The 12,773-nt window shown below is 51.8% G+C and overlaps 1 protein-coding gene across 4 annotated transcripts in view; it reads left to right on the top strand.

The window, feature by feature from the left end:
* The window catches only part of PRKCE (protein kinase C epsilon), a 497,042-nt gene that overhangs the window by 468,763 nt on the left and 15,506 nt on the right, over positions 1-12,773 (top strand). For 3 of the 4 annotated variants that reach the window (XM_060606918.3, XM_060606953.3, XM_060606963.3), the window contains exon 14: positions 1,083-1,229. In XM_060606918.3, coding sequence (XP_060462901.1) covers positions 1,083-1,229 — 147 coding nt within the window. Of the gene's footprint in view, positions 1-1,082; positions 1,230-6,491; positions 6,522-12,773 lie in introns of those variants that run through there. The other variant, XM_060606924.3, reaches the window with a different exon arrangement.

Genomic DNA, 12,773 nt, shown 5'->3' with positions numbered 1-12,773 from the left:
TACACATCTGCTCAAATTACTTGCCATCAGGACTGACTCACTTAACAGGAATAAGTTCGCCTGGGTGTGTGGGGAACTATCAGGGACACAGATAAAAGTACAGATTTTAACATCTGGGGAAGCTGCCTCCAAGCCAGAAGCTCTTCTCATAAGGCTAAGGAGGAAAACACATCCATGTGGTTTACCAGACAAGCAGTAAACTTTTCCTTTTCTTGTTTTTTAATCAGTTGATGTACATGGTTATTTTATGCTAGAGGTTACAAATTCAAATTAAAAAATAAAAATGAGAGAGTCCAGGAAAAGGAGAAGTGGAGGGGGTGCCTTTGATAATTTACCTTGACATGAATATCTGGTCCTCTTTCCTTACCTCAACAAGAACTGTGGACCTCTCAGCATGAGTGAGTTTATCTTATCTCAGTCTCCCCAACTAGAAGACTTGAGAACCTGAGGAGAATCAGGGAGTTAGTAGTAGCCTGAGTTCCTAATCCCAGCATTGTACCTTGTTGGCTGTTTGATCTTGGCCAAGTTAATTAACCTCTCTGTGCCTCACTTATAAAATAGGGATAATAATAGACCTCAGAGGCTTGCATTTGAATGAAATGAATTAATTTATATACGATGTTTAGAATGACGGCTGGCATATGGTAAATTCTGTATAAGAGTGAAAGAGTACCCTGGGGCCCCTGGGTGGCTTGGTCGGTTAAGCATCCAACTTCAGCTGAGGTTGTGATCCCACAGTTCATGAGTTCAAACCCTGCATCAGGCTCTCTGCTGTCAGCACAGAACCCATTTTGGATCCTCTGTCTCCCTGTCTTTCTGCCCCATCCTGGCTCGTGTGCTCTCTCTCACTCTCTCTTGCTCTCGCTCGCTCTCTCTCTCTCTCTCTCTCTCTCAAATAAATAAACATAAAAAAAAAAAAAAAAAGTGCAAGACTACCCTGAGGGGCAGAGTCCCTCAAAGTGCAGGAAACAGGCTTGGGAGATGGTCTTGAAGCTGTTGCCGTGGCTGACTTTCATCTTTCCCTCACAGCCTGTCCCTGCCAAGCCTTTGTCACTCATTCTGTTATGCCCTCCTCCCTGCAGTTCATGACCAAGAACCCCCACAAGCGCCTGGGCTGTGTGGCGGCACAGAACGGCGAGGACGCCATCAAGCAGCACCCGTTCTTCAAGGAGATCGACTGGGTTCTCCTGGAGCAGAAGAAGATCAAGCCGCCCTTCAAGCCTCGAATTGTAAGTAGGGCCCCAGAGCCCATTCCACACTGTGTGTCGGGCCTGGGTGTGCAGAAAAAGCGGTCTGGGGCACGTGACCCAAAAATGCCCAGCCAAAATGACAAGGGCAGGAGGTGGCTGAGCCGCTCCCCAAAAGAGTCTCCTAGCCCTCAGAGTTTACTGTCAAAAATACATAACCTAGAGCCATAACCAAGATGCTGATTCGTATGGGACACAGAAGACTTTTAACTTTAACAGAGATCAATTGATTGATTTCAATCAGAAGTTACAAATGATATGAGTTGGCCGTGTATGGTGGAGATTTAAGGTTTCTTTATAAACAAATGGGTTTGCTTTATAACTGAGTCAATTTAAAGAAAAGTACTAGGTAAATAAGAGTCACAGTCATGGTCATTATGTGGACTTAGTGCAGCGTGAGAAGGTAAGACCCAGTGCCCAACACCTAGGGAGGGCTGTGCTGCACCAACCCTGGGGCCGAGTCTGTAAGAGCCTGTCTCTGTAGGGCTCCCCACCCCCCTCTGACCCGCTGTCCCTGCTGGCCTCCCTCCAGCCCAGCATACACCTCCTTCCAGGTTCTCAGCCCTGTCCCAGTGATGCCTGTCGGAGGGGCTGCAGGAAAGGGTGTCAAAGCTCAGCTGTTGGAAAGAGGAATCAGAGAGCAGAGGCCATGTCCTAGCAGTGACCTTCTGCTGGAGGGAGGCCTTCTGGTCAGCAGGGCTCTCCTTGAAGTTGAGAGTGTGCATACAGGCCTGTGTAGGGGGAGTATCCCAAGTCTGCTGGCTTGTGGCCTGATGAGGCAATTATTCAGACTGAAAATTGGGGTATCCAGCTGGCTAGTATGCTGGGAGCAAAGGGGGTATGTAATATTAGGAAATTACAGGCCAAGAGCCCCGGAATGCTGGGACCGGGGTCCTGGGCAGGAAAGACCTGAGACCATCCAGTCAAGCCTCAGTCACCCCACATTGTGTCATGCAGCCCCCTCTCCCTCACCTCCAAGTATAGGACAGACCCTCCTGTGCTTTGTGAATCATCACAGAGGAATTCTGTTATATTCCAGGAGGTTTTCTGGGGAGCAGTTACTGATAGTGTTGTGAAATGTCCCAAGTAGAAAGCAACTCTCAGCATGGTCCAGGCTCAGCCAGTCTAGAGCACGGAAGGTTGACTCTCCCTGGATGCTTGATTGGGTCACTGTTCCTCATTTGCTTCCTCCTTTGGTTTTTACAATTTTCACTGGCTGGCACACAGCTCGGAACAGGCTAGATTCAGGCTCACCTTCTTTCTTTGTTAGCATCACCTTCGCTCCTGCCCATTTCCCCCTTGGCTCTGGGCAGGGCTCCCTGCACATGCCATCGTGCTCAAAGGCTACCCCCCTACCCAGAGGGTCTCTGTGAATGGTTTACAAGGACAAGATCAACCGTGTCCTGGAAAAAGCAAGGGGAAGTAGGAAACCAGAGACCAGGTGGAGAAGGAGGGGAAAACTAAAGACTCAGATCCGAGGATAAAATGTTATTGCAGGTTTAGTCTAAGGTAATCTACCCAAAGCAAAGTGGGAAGTAGAGCGAGGTAGAGAATCCACCTGAGAAGAGGGATCCCAGGGCAAGAGCAGGGACCAATCAGTCAGCACAGGTCTGCAAAATGACTTACTCGACTCAAAGCTAGGCTTATAGAGAGCCAGACAGGACTGGAGGGGCAGCTCTTCCTGTGGGTGTGGGGCCAGACGACAGGGCAAGCTGAGGGGACCGTCAGCAGGGGGTGCAAAGGGAAGAGCGGGCCTGGGGTAGGGCGGAGGCAGGCACCCAAGTCTTTGCTGAGAAGCCACAGGGAAGCAAGGAATTAGGGAGAATCTTTATGATAAAAGTCCCAAAGAAGTTTTAAAGTATGGATTCATGGAGAAGTCTCTCTCTGGGATAAAGAGAAGGCAGAACATGGCTCAAACCCAGCAGAGGAAAGTGCTCTGAGATTTCAGGGGCCCTGTGAAGCTCCTGTCTCCAGAAGCCTGTCCCTAAGGCCGAGCAATAGCAGGGATTCCTCCCGAGGCTGAGACCCTCTGTCTCACCTCTGAGCCAAATGAAAGGGCAGACCCAAGAGAAGCGACCCTTTGAGCTGTGCCTGGCTTCCCCCGAGTGAGGGAAGGGCGTAAAGAACAAGCGTGAGGTTTCTGTGGGCCTGCAGGAGGGAGAAGGAGCCAGACACAGAGGAAGAAGAAGAAAAGGGTGACACGGGAGGCCAACCCATGACCCAGTCCACTGGTAGACAGGCCTCACCCAGCCTGGACAGGCAGGGGTGGCCGGCCCGGCGTGCAGGTGCTCCTGTGGGCCAGGGTGGGAGAGGGTCCCTGGGAACCAGCAGCAGAAGTACATCTCTGGGTGAGGGGGTCAGGCTGACCTGGAGGTCAGGTGGGACTCCACCCGGAGCACAAGGGACCCGTGCTTCCCTCCCTTGGGTCTCTCCCGAGCCTCCAGTGTGGGACAGGAGGGCAGGACTCTGCTCGCTTCCTTTGCCGAAGGGCTCAAGTAGGCTTCCTGGGGCCAGACCATCCCCTGAAAGGATGGCAAAGAGTGAGGGCAGGGGCTGTTCAGGAGCTCCCAACAATGTCCAACTGTCTGAGTCAGCATTCCCAAAGACTGAGTTCATCCTTACCTCACACGTCACCTTCTGTGCAAGTCCCTACTCACCCCCACAGAACTCCAGAGTTATCCTTAACACTGTTGGGGGTTGGGGGGGAGGAGGCAGGGAGAATGTTTATCTGGCTGGTTTGAATTCCGTTTGGAAGAGAGAGGCCATCCGAAGGAAGGATAAGAAAGGAAACTTCCATTGTGCAACAGGTGTCTCTGGTCACATTTTGAGCCGAATAATGTTCCATACAGAGTTCTCAGCTACAGGTCTTTGAAGATGTATTCAAGTTCTTTTAAGTATCTGATCTCATTTATATCCTAGAGATTTGTCTCTGGAGAAATATCAAAATGGGGAAGAAAAGAATAGTCTACATCTCCTTAGCAGGTTGGAAAGGTCTGCCTGAGACTGCTCCTAAGTTGAAAGCTCTTTTCTGAAAAATGTTGATGGTACCACCCTGAGTCCTCTGTGGGCTTGTTCACAGCAGAAATGAATTTTAAGTTGAATTCAAGCCCACCACAGTGACAAACATACTCTAGTTCCCGTGTCTGAAAGCCTTGCAAGACCCACATGTAACTCACACAAGGTTTTAAGAAGCCAACACCCACCTCTTACTAACTCAGGATTAACCCTGGGGGAACCACGGGTAGCCAGGCCCTCCTGGCTCAGATACCAGCAGTGGGGGTGGCTATGCTCTGTAAGTAGGGCCAGTTACCAACAGGCAAAATAGATAGCCACCCATGAGTGGTCACGGGAGAGACACTGGGGGCTGAAGTGCATCCCACAGAAGTCACCTTCTGTTTACAGGGGAGGGGTTCCATCATAAGATAGGCTGTCCGCCGGCTGAGGGTGTCACATAACCTTAGGGCACATCGATGCCCTTTGAGGAGAGCTGAGAAGGAAAGGGTGTGACAGTGGGAGGAAGGAAAGTTGCTTTGGAGCCTGACATTGGGAAGAAGTGGACAGGGCAGTGTGAGCTTCTTGGATCTTAGAGACAGACAGCCTCCTTGAGAAGGGAGAGGACAAGTGTGCGAGCCTTGCAATTTGGCGATGGCCTCAAGAAGACACGGGGTGTGTGTTTTAGAAGGCAGTGAAACGAGATACACAGAAACCCTCTAATCTCCTCATGCCAACCCCCCGCCCCGGGCATTCAGCACAGAGGGAACCCTGGGGCTCCTTTGTCTTGGGCTAGCTCCACTAGCTCCTACCCACGTCCTGTTGACATCACAGCAAAATGCCGCCACCCCCAGAAAACAGCCGGATAGCGACCACCCCACTGGATGAGCCGGCCATACCGAGTCTAAGGGCCTTGGGGGTGTCCTGCCTGTCTTGATTCAGGAGGGAGTTGGTTCTGTCTGGTGGGAGGTGCTGGAGTGAGGCCAGGTGAGGTCACGTCATCCAGGCACCAGGGCTTAAGAAGAGCCAGGACTCCGTGGTATGTTTTCTGCATCTCCGGACTCTTCCCGCTCGCGCGGCAGGGATGAAGCTCCTCCACGGCACAGCCTGTGGTGGGAGAGCAAACCTGTACACTGCCCAGGCTGGCTCTGCTGAAGACTAGGTTGGCTCAGTCGCCCCCGTAGGGGCTGAGGATATGGCAGGTTCCCAGGCCTGGTTTCCATCCCCTCCGTAGGAATCCTCGTCCTTCCAAAGATCTCACCGAGATTGTCCAGATCCCTAGCTGGCTGCTGGCCTCTGGTCCAGTTCCCTCACAGACCTCAGGTGGCTGCTGTCCCCTCCAGGCCTTTACCTTCTCGAGAGGTTTGCTAAGCTTAGATTTCTGCTCCCTCGCGCCTGAGCCTCCCTGTCTAACCCCTGCCCTGACTCACCAGCTGTCATTAGTCCGACTGGATTGCCTGCCTTCAGGTTTAGGCCCATTTGCACTAAACCCCACCTCGGGACATTTTTCAGTGGCCTCTGCTTCAATGTGGGGATTTCGTCTCGTTCGTCCTGCCAACTCTCTTGTATTCTCCCGCCCTCACTTTCCCTTTTACATTCCTCCTGTCTACCCTCTGGCCACCCACGTTTGCAACTGATTTTGCACAAGTGATGTGCCGTCAACACCAAACCAAAGACTCTGTGCCACCCTTGTATTCAAATCGATTTCTGGAGGTGGCTGGCCTCACGGCAAGGGCACACAGGGTGGGTGGCAGGCACCCCAGAAGCGGTTGGGAGGCTAGAGAAGCCAGTAAGGCTGGAGCCAAGGCCTTTGATGCTGGAAAAAAATCTCCCGGCATAGAGTTCATTCGTCTGTCCCACTGGGGATTTAGTTCCAAGGTGATGGCATCATCCAGTAGCCAATAAATGTAGCACATTTTGCTTTTGTGTTACTGGTGAGCTCACCTTCTTTGGGGACCGCAGAGGGCAGAGTGATGGGTTCGGTGTGTTTGAACGGCATCATGTGACCATGCGGATGTTGGAGGTATTTTCTCGCTCCAGGCTTCTTTCCTGGGCACTCCTCTTGCACCCAAAAAGCATTAGGCTCCGAGATTATGGCTCCCAGGGCTCCAGCGCTGGAATTGGGGGAAGCCAGTGAAGGGGGGAGAGATCTGCCTCCCCAGAAACCTAGCTATCCTCAGTGAAAGCCAAGGGCAATGAGGGAAATGCCGGCCAAGTAAACTTCTCTTTGTGTACGTGTTCTCTCTTTTCAAGTTTGCTTCAGTGTGAATGTCCCTCTTTAAGGTAAGGCCTCCTGAATGGGGAGTCTGTCCAGGTAGGTGAGCCCTCTCAGGCCCGGTGACATGGAGGCCCTTCCAACCCCATGATCTGTTTCCATCCAGTCGTCCACACTGCATGGCGGGACCCTCGAGGGAGGCCTTTCCTGCATGCTCCTGCATGACCGGGCTGTGCTGAGAGAAAACCGGGAAGTGGGTTTGAGACCCTCACAACCTCACCAACTTAGCAGCCTGAGGAGAAGCCCTGCTGAGCAGGCAAAGGCAACCCTTTCCCCTGAAGCTCGTCAGCCCACCCAGGAGACCACCTGTTAGTGGGCCCCATGAAGACAGAGTCCCAGGTGACCAGCAAAGGCTGTCCTCCTCCTCCACCTAGCAGAGCAGGGACGGGACCCGGCCAGTGCCTAGAGACATCAGTGAGGACATCCCCCCGGACTGTGTCCAGGCCAGAGTGGGAGCCCTTCATCTCCAAGAGGCTGCAAGGTCCTGCAAAGAGGCAGGACACCAGTCAGGGCCTAGAGGGCATCATGGGAAATGTCCAGGAAGCTGTTTCTGGCAGTTGGCCCAGGTAGTGACATGGCACAGTGGACCGGTACCGGCTTTGACCGCAGAGAGACTTGGGTTGGAAGAAAATTGCTGTCGTGGGTTAGCCGTGTAAGCCCGGGAGTTCACTTCATCTGCAGACCCCTGGCCTCCTTGGGCCTGAGCTCCTTATCTGTAAAATAGGGATAAAAATATCCACTCATAAAATTATGAACAGGATTAGATAAACCTGTAGATTCCCAATGAATTTTAGTTCTTCTCTCCAGCCACCATCCCCACCCAGCCTGTCAAAGCGCCCCTCCTTCTCCCGCTCGCGTCAGGAATCAAGAGCTAAGGAGGCAGTGCGGTGTATGGAGGCTAGGCTGTGGAATCAGAGGCGGCCAGGTTCCAACTAGCACTGCAGGATCTTGGGAGAGTTGTCTCACCTCTCCGAGCCCCTGTGAGCCGATCCGTAGAACAGGGATAGTAGTATGTACCACGTCGAATGTCTGTGAGGAGTGAAAAGCAAATCAAGTGAAGTGATTAGCACATTCCTTGGGATACAGCGGGTGCTAGGACAGAGCTAAAGCTGACAGTACTGGAGACCCCGGGGGTCTAAGACAAGGGGGCTAGAGAGGGCGCAGTTCCCGGAGAGGCCAGGGGTTCACATGAGGGATGACACCATGTGGTCGGGGAAGCTGCCATTGCAAGGCAGAGGACTAGCAAAGAGCACCATCCAGTCCCCGCAGAGAGCCTTCTGGAGTTTCATTCCGGCCCTGCCCCTGGTCTGGGATGGGAGAGCACAGGGAGACAGGAGATACGGCAAGACAGAGACTCACCCCGGCCCTAATGCCCCTTGAGGAACCCCAAGTTTCCCCGCAGGGTCTGTCCCCCTTTTACGGTGTGAGCTTGCCACCACCTTTACTTCCCCTGCCCCTGTCCTCAGTGGTCTTGTTTGCCAAGCACAGCCGTGCAGCCCAGCCCTAAAGTGCTGGCAGTCTGATGAGACCCCATGACCGTGGCCGTAGGAGCACGGAGGGTTCCCAAGTGTTTCTAAGCTAAACAGCCTCAGTGGGGCATGTTTGACTCTGCACAAGGGATTTCTCTGTCTGGGAATTCTGCTTGCAGGAGCGTTCCTATAGCCCGACCTGCACATCACTTTGGTGCTCCCACCCACTACCCTAGGGGAGGAATTTGAGCCCTGGGCTGGGCATTTCTGTAAGCTCCGAAGTTTTCATTTATAACTTCATAGCTGTTCAGTTGAGATTTGCCTTCATGGGTTCATCGAACTAGTGTATATTGAATTTAATCTCCTCCCCACCCCACTAGCACCTGAGGTAACACACACAGCCTGCCGGGGAGCGTGGGACCTACTGGGCTGTGTGTGACTGAAGGAAGGAAGGTTCTCCGGAGGAGCTGGATCTGGGCAGAGAAAGCCAAAAAAGATTGGGGACAGAGAGCTACCGGGAAGAGGCATGGCAGCAGGGGAGGGCAAGGCAGGATTCACGTCAGGTCTTTTCAGCGGGAATTTAGTGAGCACATACTTTCTACCCTCTGTGAAGCTGTAGGGGAGAAGGCTAGTTGACGTAAGAAGAATCACCTATAGAGGCTCCTGGGTGGCTCAGTTGGTTAAGTGTCAGACTTCAGCTCAGGTCATGATCTCACAGTTCGTGAGTTCAAGCCCCACATCAGGCTCTGTGCTGGCAGCTTGGAGCCTGGAGCCTGCTTCGGGTTCTGTGTCTCCCTCTCTCTCTGCACCCCACCCCCCAATCATGCTCTGTGTCTTTCTGTCTCTCAAAAATAAACATTAAACAAAATTTTAAAAAAAAGAAGAAGAATCACCTGAATGCTACCATCCTGAGGGGTTCCAGTGGCCGGAGGAGCCTCAAACATAAAGTGCTTGGGGAATACCAGGCACAGTACAAAATGCAGGACTTGACTCAGGGCAGGGGTCTTGGGGTTTGCCTCTTAAGGTTAGGGGGCAGGGAGGAAAGGTGATGTGAAGAGGAAAGCCTCCCTGGACAGGCCAGCTGGCAGGGCCTCTGTGGGCCACAGGAGCCACTGGCCACTTGCAGTCTCATAGAAGGTCCCGCCCGGGGTGGTGGTCTGGCAGCCAGGAAAAGACGGGCAGTGGTCCCAGGCTGGATAATGTGCATCGAAGTAGAAGCAGATAGAAGCTCAAACCTTCCCCAGGTGGGGGGCTCAGGCCTCCAGGCCTCCAGCAGCATTTGCTCTCTGAGGGGTGCAGACACCAAGGGAGACTGTGCACCAAGGGGTTGGGGGTGTTCCCCACCCACGCCAGCCTCCAAGGGGGCACAGCTGGCTATCAGGGAGGAAAGAAGCTCTGGAAACCCAGCTTGCATTGGGGGGCAGGGGCGTTAGTGCCCTGTTTACTCCCCACTGTCTGTGCCAGGATAGTGGATGGTAACAGATTTGGATTTAGCTTAAACTCGACACTCAGACATTCTTCTGGAATTCTGGGATTTGACAAACACACATTAGGTCTGTGGCACATCATTACAGTTCCACATCAGCCTCACTCTCAGAGCGAGGTGATCCCGGCCTGCGGGACTCAGAGCCCCACATTATTCTGGCCTCTTCTTTCTGGGACCTACTCCATCCCCAAAGGGGTTTTATCGGTGCACAGAGCTTGAATGTCAGGTGTGTGAGCCCCACTAGGTGTGGAAGAAGGTCAAGAATGGCAGGGACAGTGAGATATGATACTTGCCTTGAGTAGGGAGATGGGAAGATAAGCCCACAGTGGGGCTTACCAACTGCGATGACTCAGGAAATAAAGCAGACCTTGACTTGGGGCTTCAGCCAGACTTCCTCCCCACCCCTCCCGCATCTTAGCCAGTATTTGGAAACCACAGGTGGTCTTCTTGGGGGAGGCATGGCAGATTCAGGCTACAGGTACCCAGGCACCTGGGATGTGGGTGATCCACCAAAAGTTTCAGAATATAGTCACCCCAAAACATGAGATTCCAGAATTTAGCCCCCACTTTGTATCAGAGGCAACGAGCTAAGAGGAAAACACTGGACAGGGCTGGGTGCTGGTCCGTCTGTTTTTTATATCTTTGAGACTCGGAGCAAATCACTGAATTTCTCTGCTCCCTTCCTATAAAATGAGGGACTTACATAATCCCTAAAATGTCTTACAGCCTATGAGGGCAGGGATTGGAGGTTTTTGGAAATCAATTTTATTATAATAAAATTTACATAGAATAAAATTTAACCCATTTAAAATGTGCATTTTGATGCATTTTAACAAATGGATGCACCCATGTTACACCAGCACAGTGAAAGAAGATCTCTACCCCAAACTGTTCCCAGGTGCCCTGTGCCCCAAGGCAGTCCCTGATCTGCTTTCTGTCACTGGAGAGTAGATGTGTCTTCTAGAGTTTCGTGTGTGTGTGTGTGTGTGTGTGTATACACACACACATATATATGGAGCTGTGTAGTGTGTGCTGTTTTGTGATTTTGTGTCTGGCTTCTTTCACTCAGCATCCATGTGTGTGAGATTTAGGAACTACATTTTTAATTTTTTACTATGGAAAAAGTCAAACATGTACAGAAGTAGAGAGAATCCCCATGTGCCCATCACCCAACACCAACAACTAGCCTGCTCTGGTTAATTTGTCAGGGGAGGGATTTTTATCTGTTTTGTGCACAGCAGCGTCCTCAGCAACTCCTGGCACGTAGTAGGTGTTGTAACATATACTATGAATGAATGAATAAGTTCTATAGATCGACAGTGTTTTTCCAGAGAATACTTCTCTCTTAGCTCCAGCTCTAAATTCTCTTGTCACCTTTTATGGCCCAAGATCTGTTCCAGTTTATGCCTCAGAATTTAGGGTGATAAGATCCTGCATTGGGAAACCTGAAAGTGTTGAATGGTAGGAGAGGTGGGTGACCTCATCTTGACTTGAGAGGCATACATTCGGGTGTTTACAGTTCCCGTTTCAAAGCCAGCAGGCAGAGCAACAATAAATTCTGGGCCAAGAGAACTGATTTCTATCTAGAACATTTTCATAAATAAGGGGGGTGGTATTGGTGAGTGGAGAAACAGGGCTTTTGCCCAGGACCAGATTGAAAAGTTTCTTTGGGCACCAAAAAGTCCCTGGAATTAGATAGATGTCAACCCAACAGGCGTCAACCATGACACTGCTTTGAAAAGTAGATGCTACATGAAAAAGGGCTGTACAATTAGAAGCGGAATGGGGCCAGGTTTGCCGCTGTGGGCCTCCCCACTTTCAGCTGGAGAACGCGGGCTCCTGATGCATCACCGGGCACAGGTCCTGCCGCGGCACGTCCCGCTGTGTGGGGCCAGCTCCCTGCAGAGCCCAGCTCGGGCGCTCAGGCCTCGGGCGGGCCACAGCATGTAGGGCGCTGTCTCCTCCTGAGCCTTTTTATGGCTGGCTATCCACCCAGGTTTTCCGCATGTTGTCAGTTCCAGACACCCCGACTGAGTGCCCCTTTGCCCTACTTCAGGTTCTCCACAGCAGTAGGGTGTGAAGTCAATTTAAGGAGTCAGGTGAAGAAAAAAGTGTAATAAAGACTAAGATAGGGTAGAGTAGGGTCAGGTCAAGTAGAATCAAACAGAATAGAATAAGTAGGATATCATGGGACGCCTGGGTGGCTCAGTTGGTTAAGCGTCTGACTTCGGCTCAGGCATGATCTCACGGTCCGTGGGTTCGAGCCTTGCATCGGACTCTGTGCCGACAGCTTGGAGCCTGGAGCCTGCTTCAGATTCTGTGTCTTCCTCTCTCTTTCTGCCCCTCCCCCTCTCACACTCTGTCTCTCTCAAAAATAAATGAACATTAAAAAAAGTTTTTAAAGAATAAGTAGAATATCAGACTATAGCACAGAATGCAATCTAGGTAAACTATGGCTTGCTGAATCATTTCTTGGGCTGATGGGATGAGGTGATGTGCACTAGGTTGTAGACAAAATGTCTTTCTTACTGTTGGTCATACTAAAAAGTTCTGAAGGGCTAGGCCCCTCTTCGCTCCTCATGTCTAAGAAATGACCCCATGAGCTGTAGTGGGGATGGTGGCTTCATGTACAGGGAAGATTGCAGGTGTGCGTTTGTAATGCAAATAACAAGGCTATTGGTGGAAAGCTCTGAACAGCGTGCCTGTGCTGGGCTCCGTGCAGCAGCCCATCGCGCACGTGAACGCATCGATGCCTCTCGGAGGGAGGCAGGACAGCACATGTCAGGAACATGGGCCTTGGTGTTAGGACACCTGAATTCAGTCCCGGCTGCACCTTGGACAAACTGTTTCCCAGTCTCTCCAGTGCGGTCTGTGGCGGTGCTCGCTACCCCTGGGGTGGGGGTGAGCAAGAGTGAATCAGGCAGGGGAAACAATTAGCGCAGAGCCCGGCACCTGAAAAAACCTCCATCCGTGGGCTTTAGTGAGGTTTTCATGTGCGGAAACAAGTGTGCCAGGCTCTGTACGACGACGCTAGGAATACAAGAGAGATGCCCAGTGCGTCATTATTTAGCGCTAGTTATGAGGAGTACCAGGAAAGAGAGGCACGGGACAACCGAGGGGTATGGGGGGACCAGCCTAGGCTGGGAATGGTTCCCCAGGAAAGGGAACTGATACAAGGGGTATTTCCTTCCCCACATGGCAGCACCAGACCCTGTCTTTAGTGGCAGAATGGAAGCCTTGTGGCCTCAGTAATGGTTTCAGAACTCCTTTACAGCATTTTGAGAGGGCAGTGGACTCTCCCTTAT

The sequence above is a fragment of the Panthera onca genome, chromosome A3 (genome assembly GCF_046562875.1).
Source record: "Panthera onca isolate mPanOnc1 chromosome A3, mPanOnc1 haplotype 2, whole genome shotgun sequence".
NCBI lineage: Eukaryota > Metazoa > Chordata > Mammalia > Carnivora > Felidae > Panthera > Panthera onca.
The sequence above is the reverse complement of the archived record's forward strand: the minus strand, read 5'-3'. Positions and strand labels throughout refer to the sequence as shown.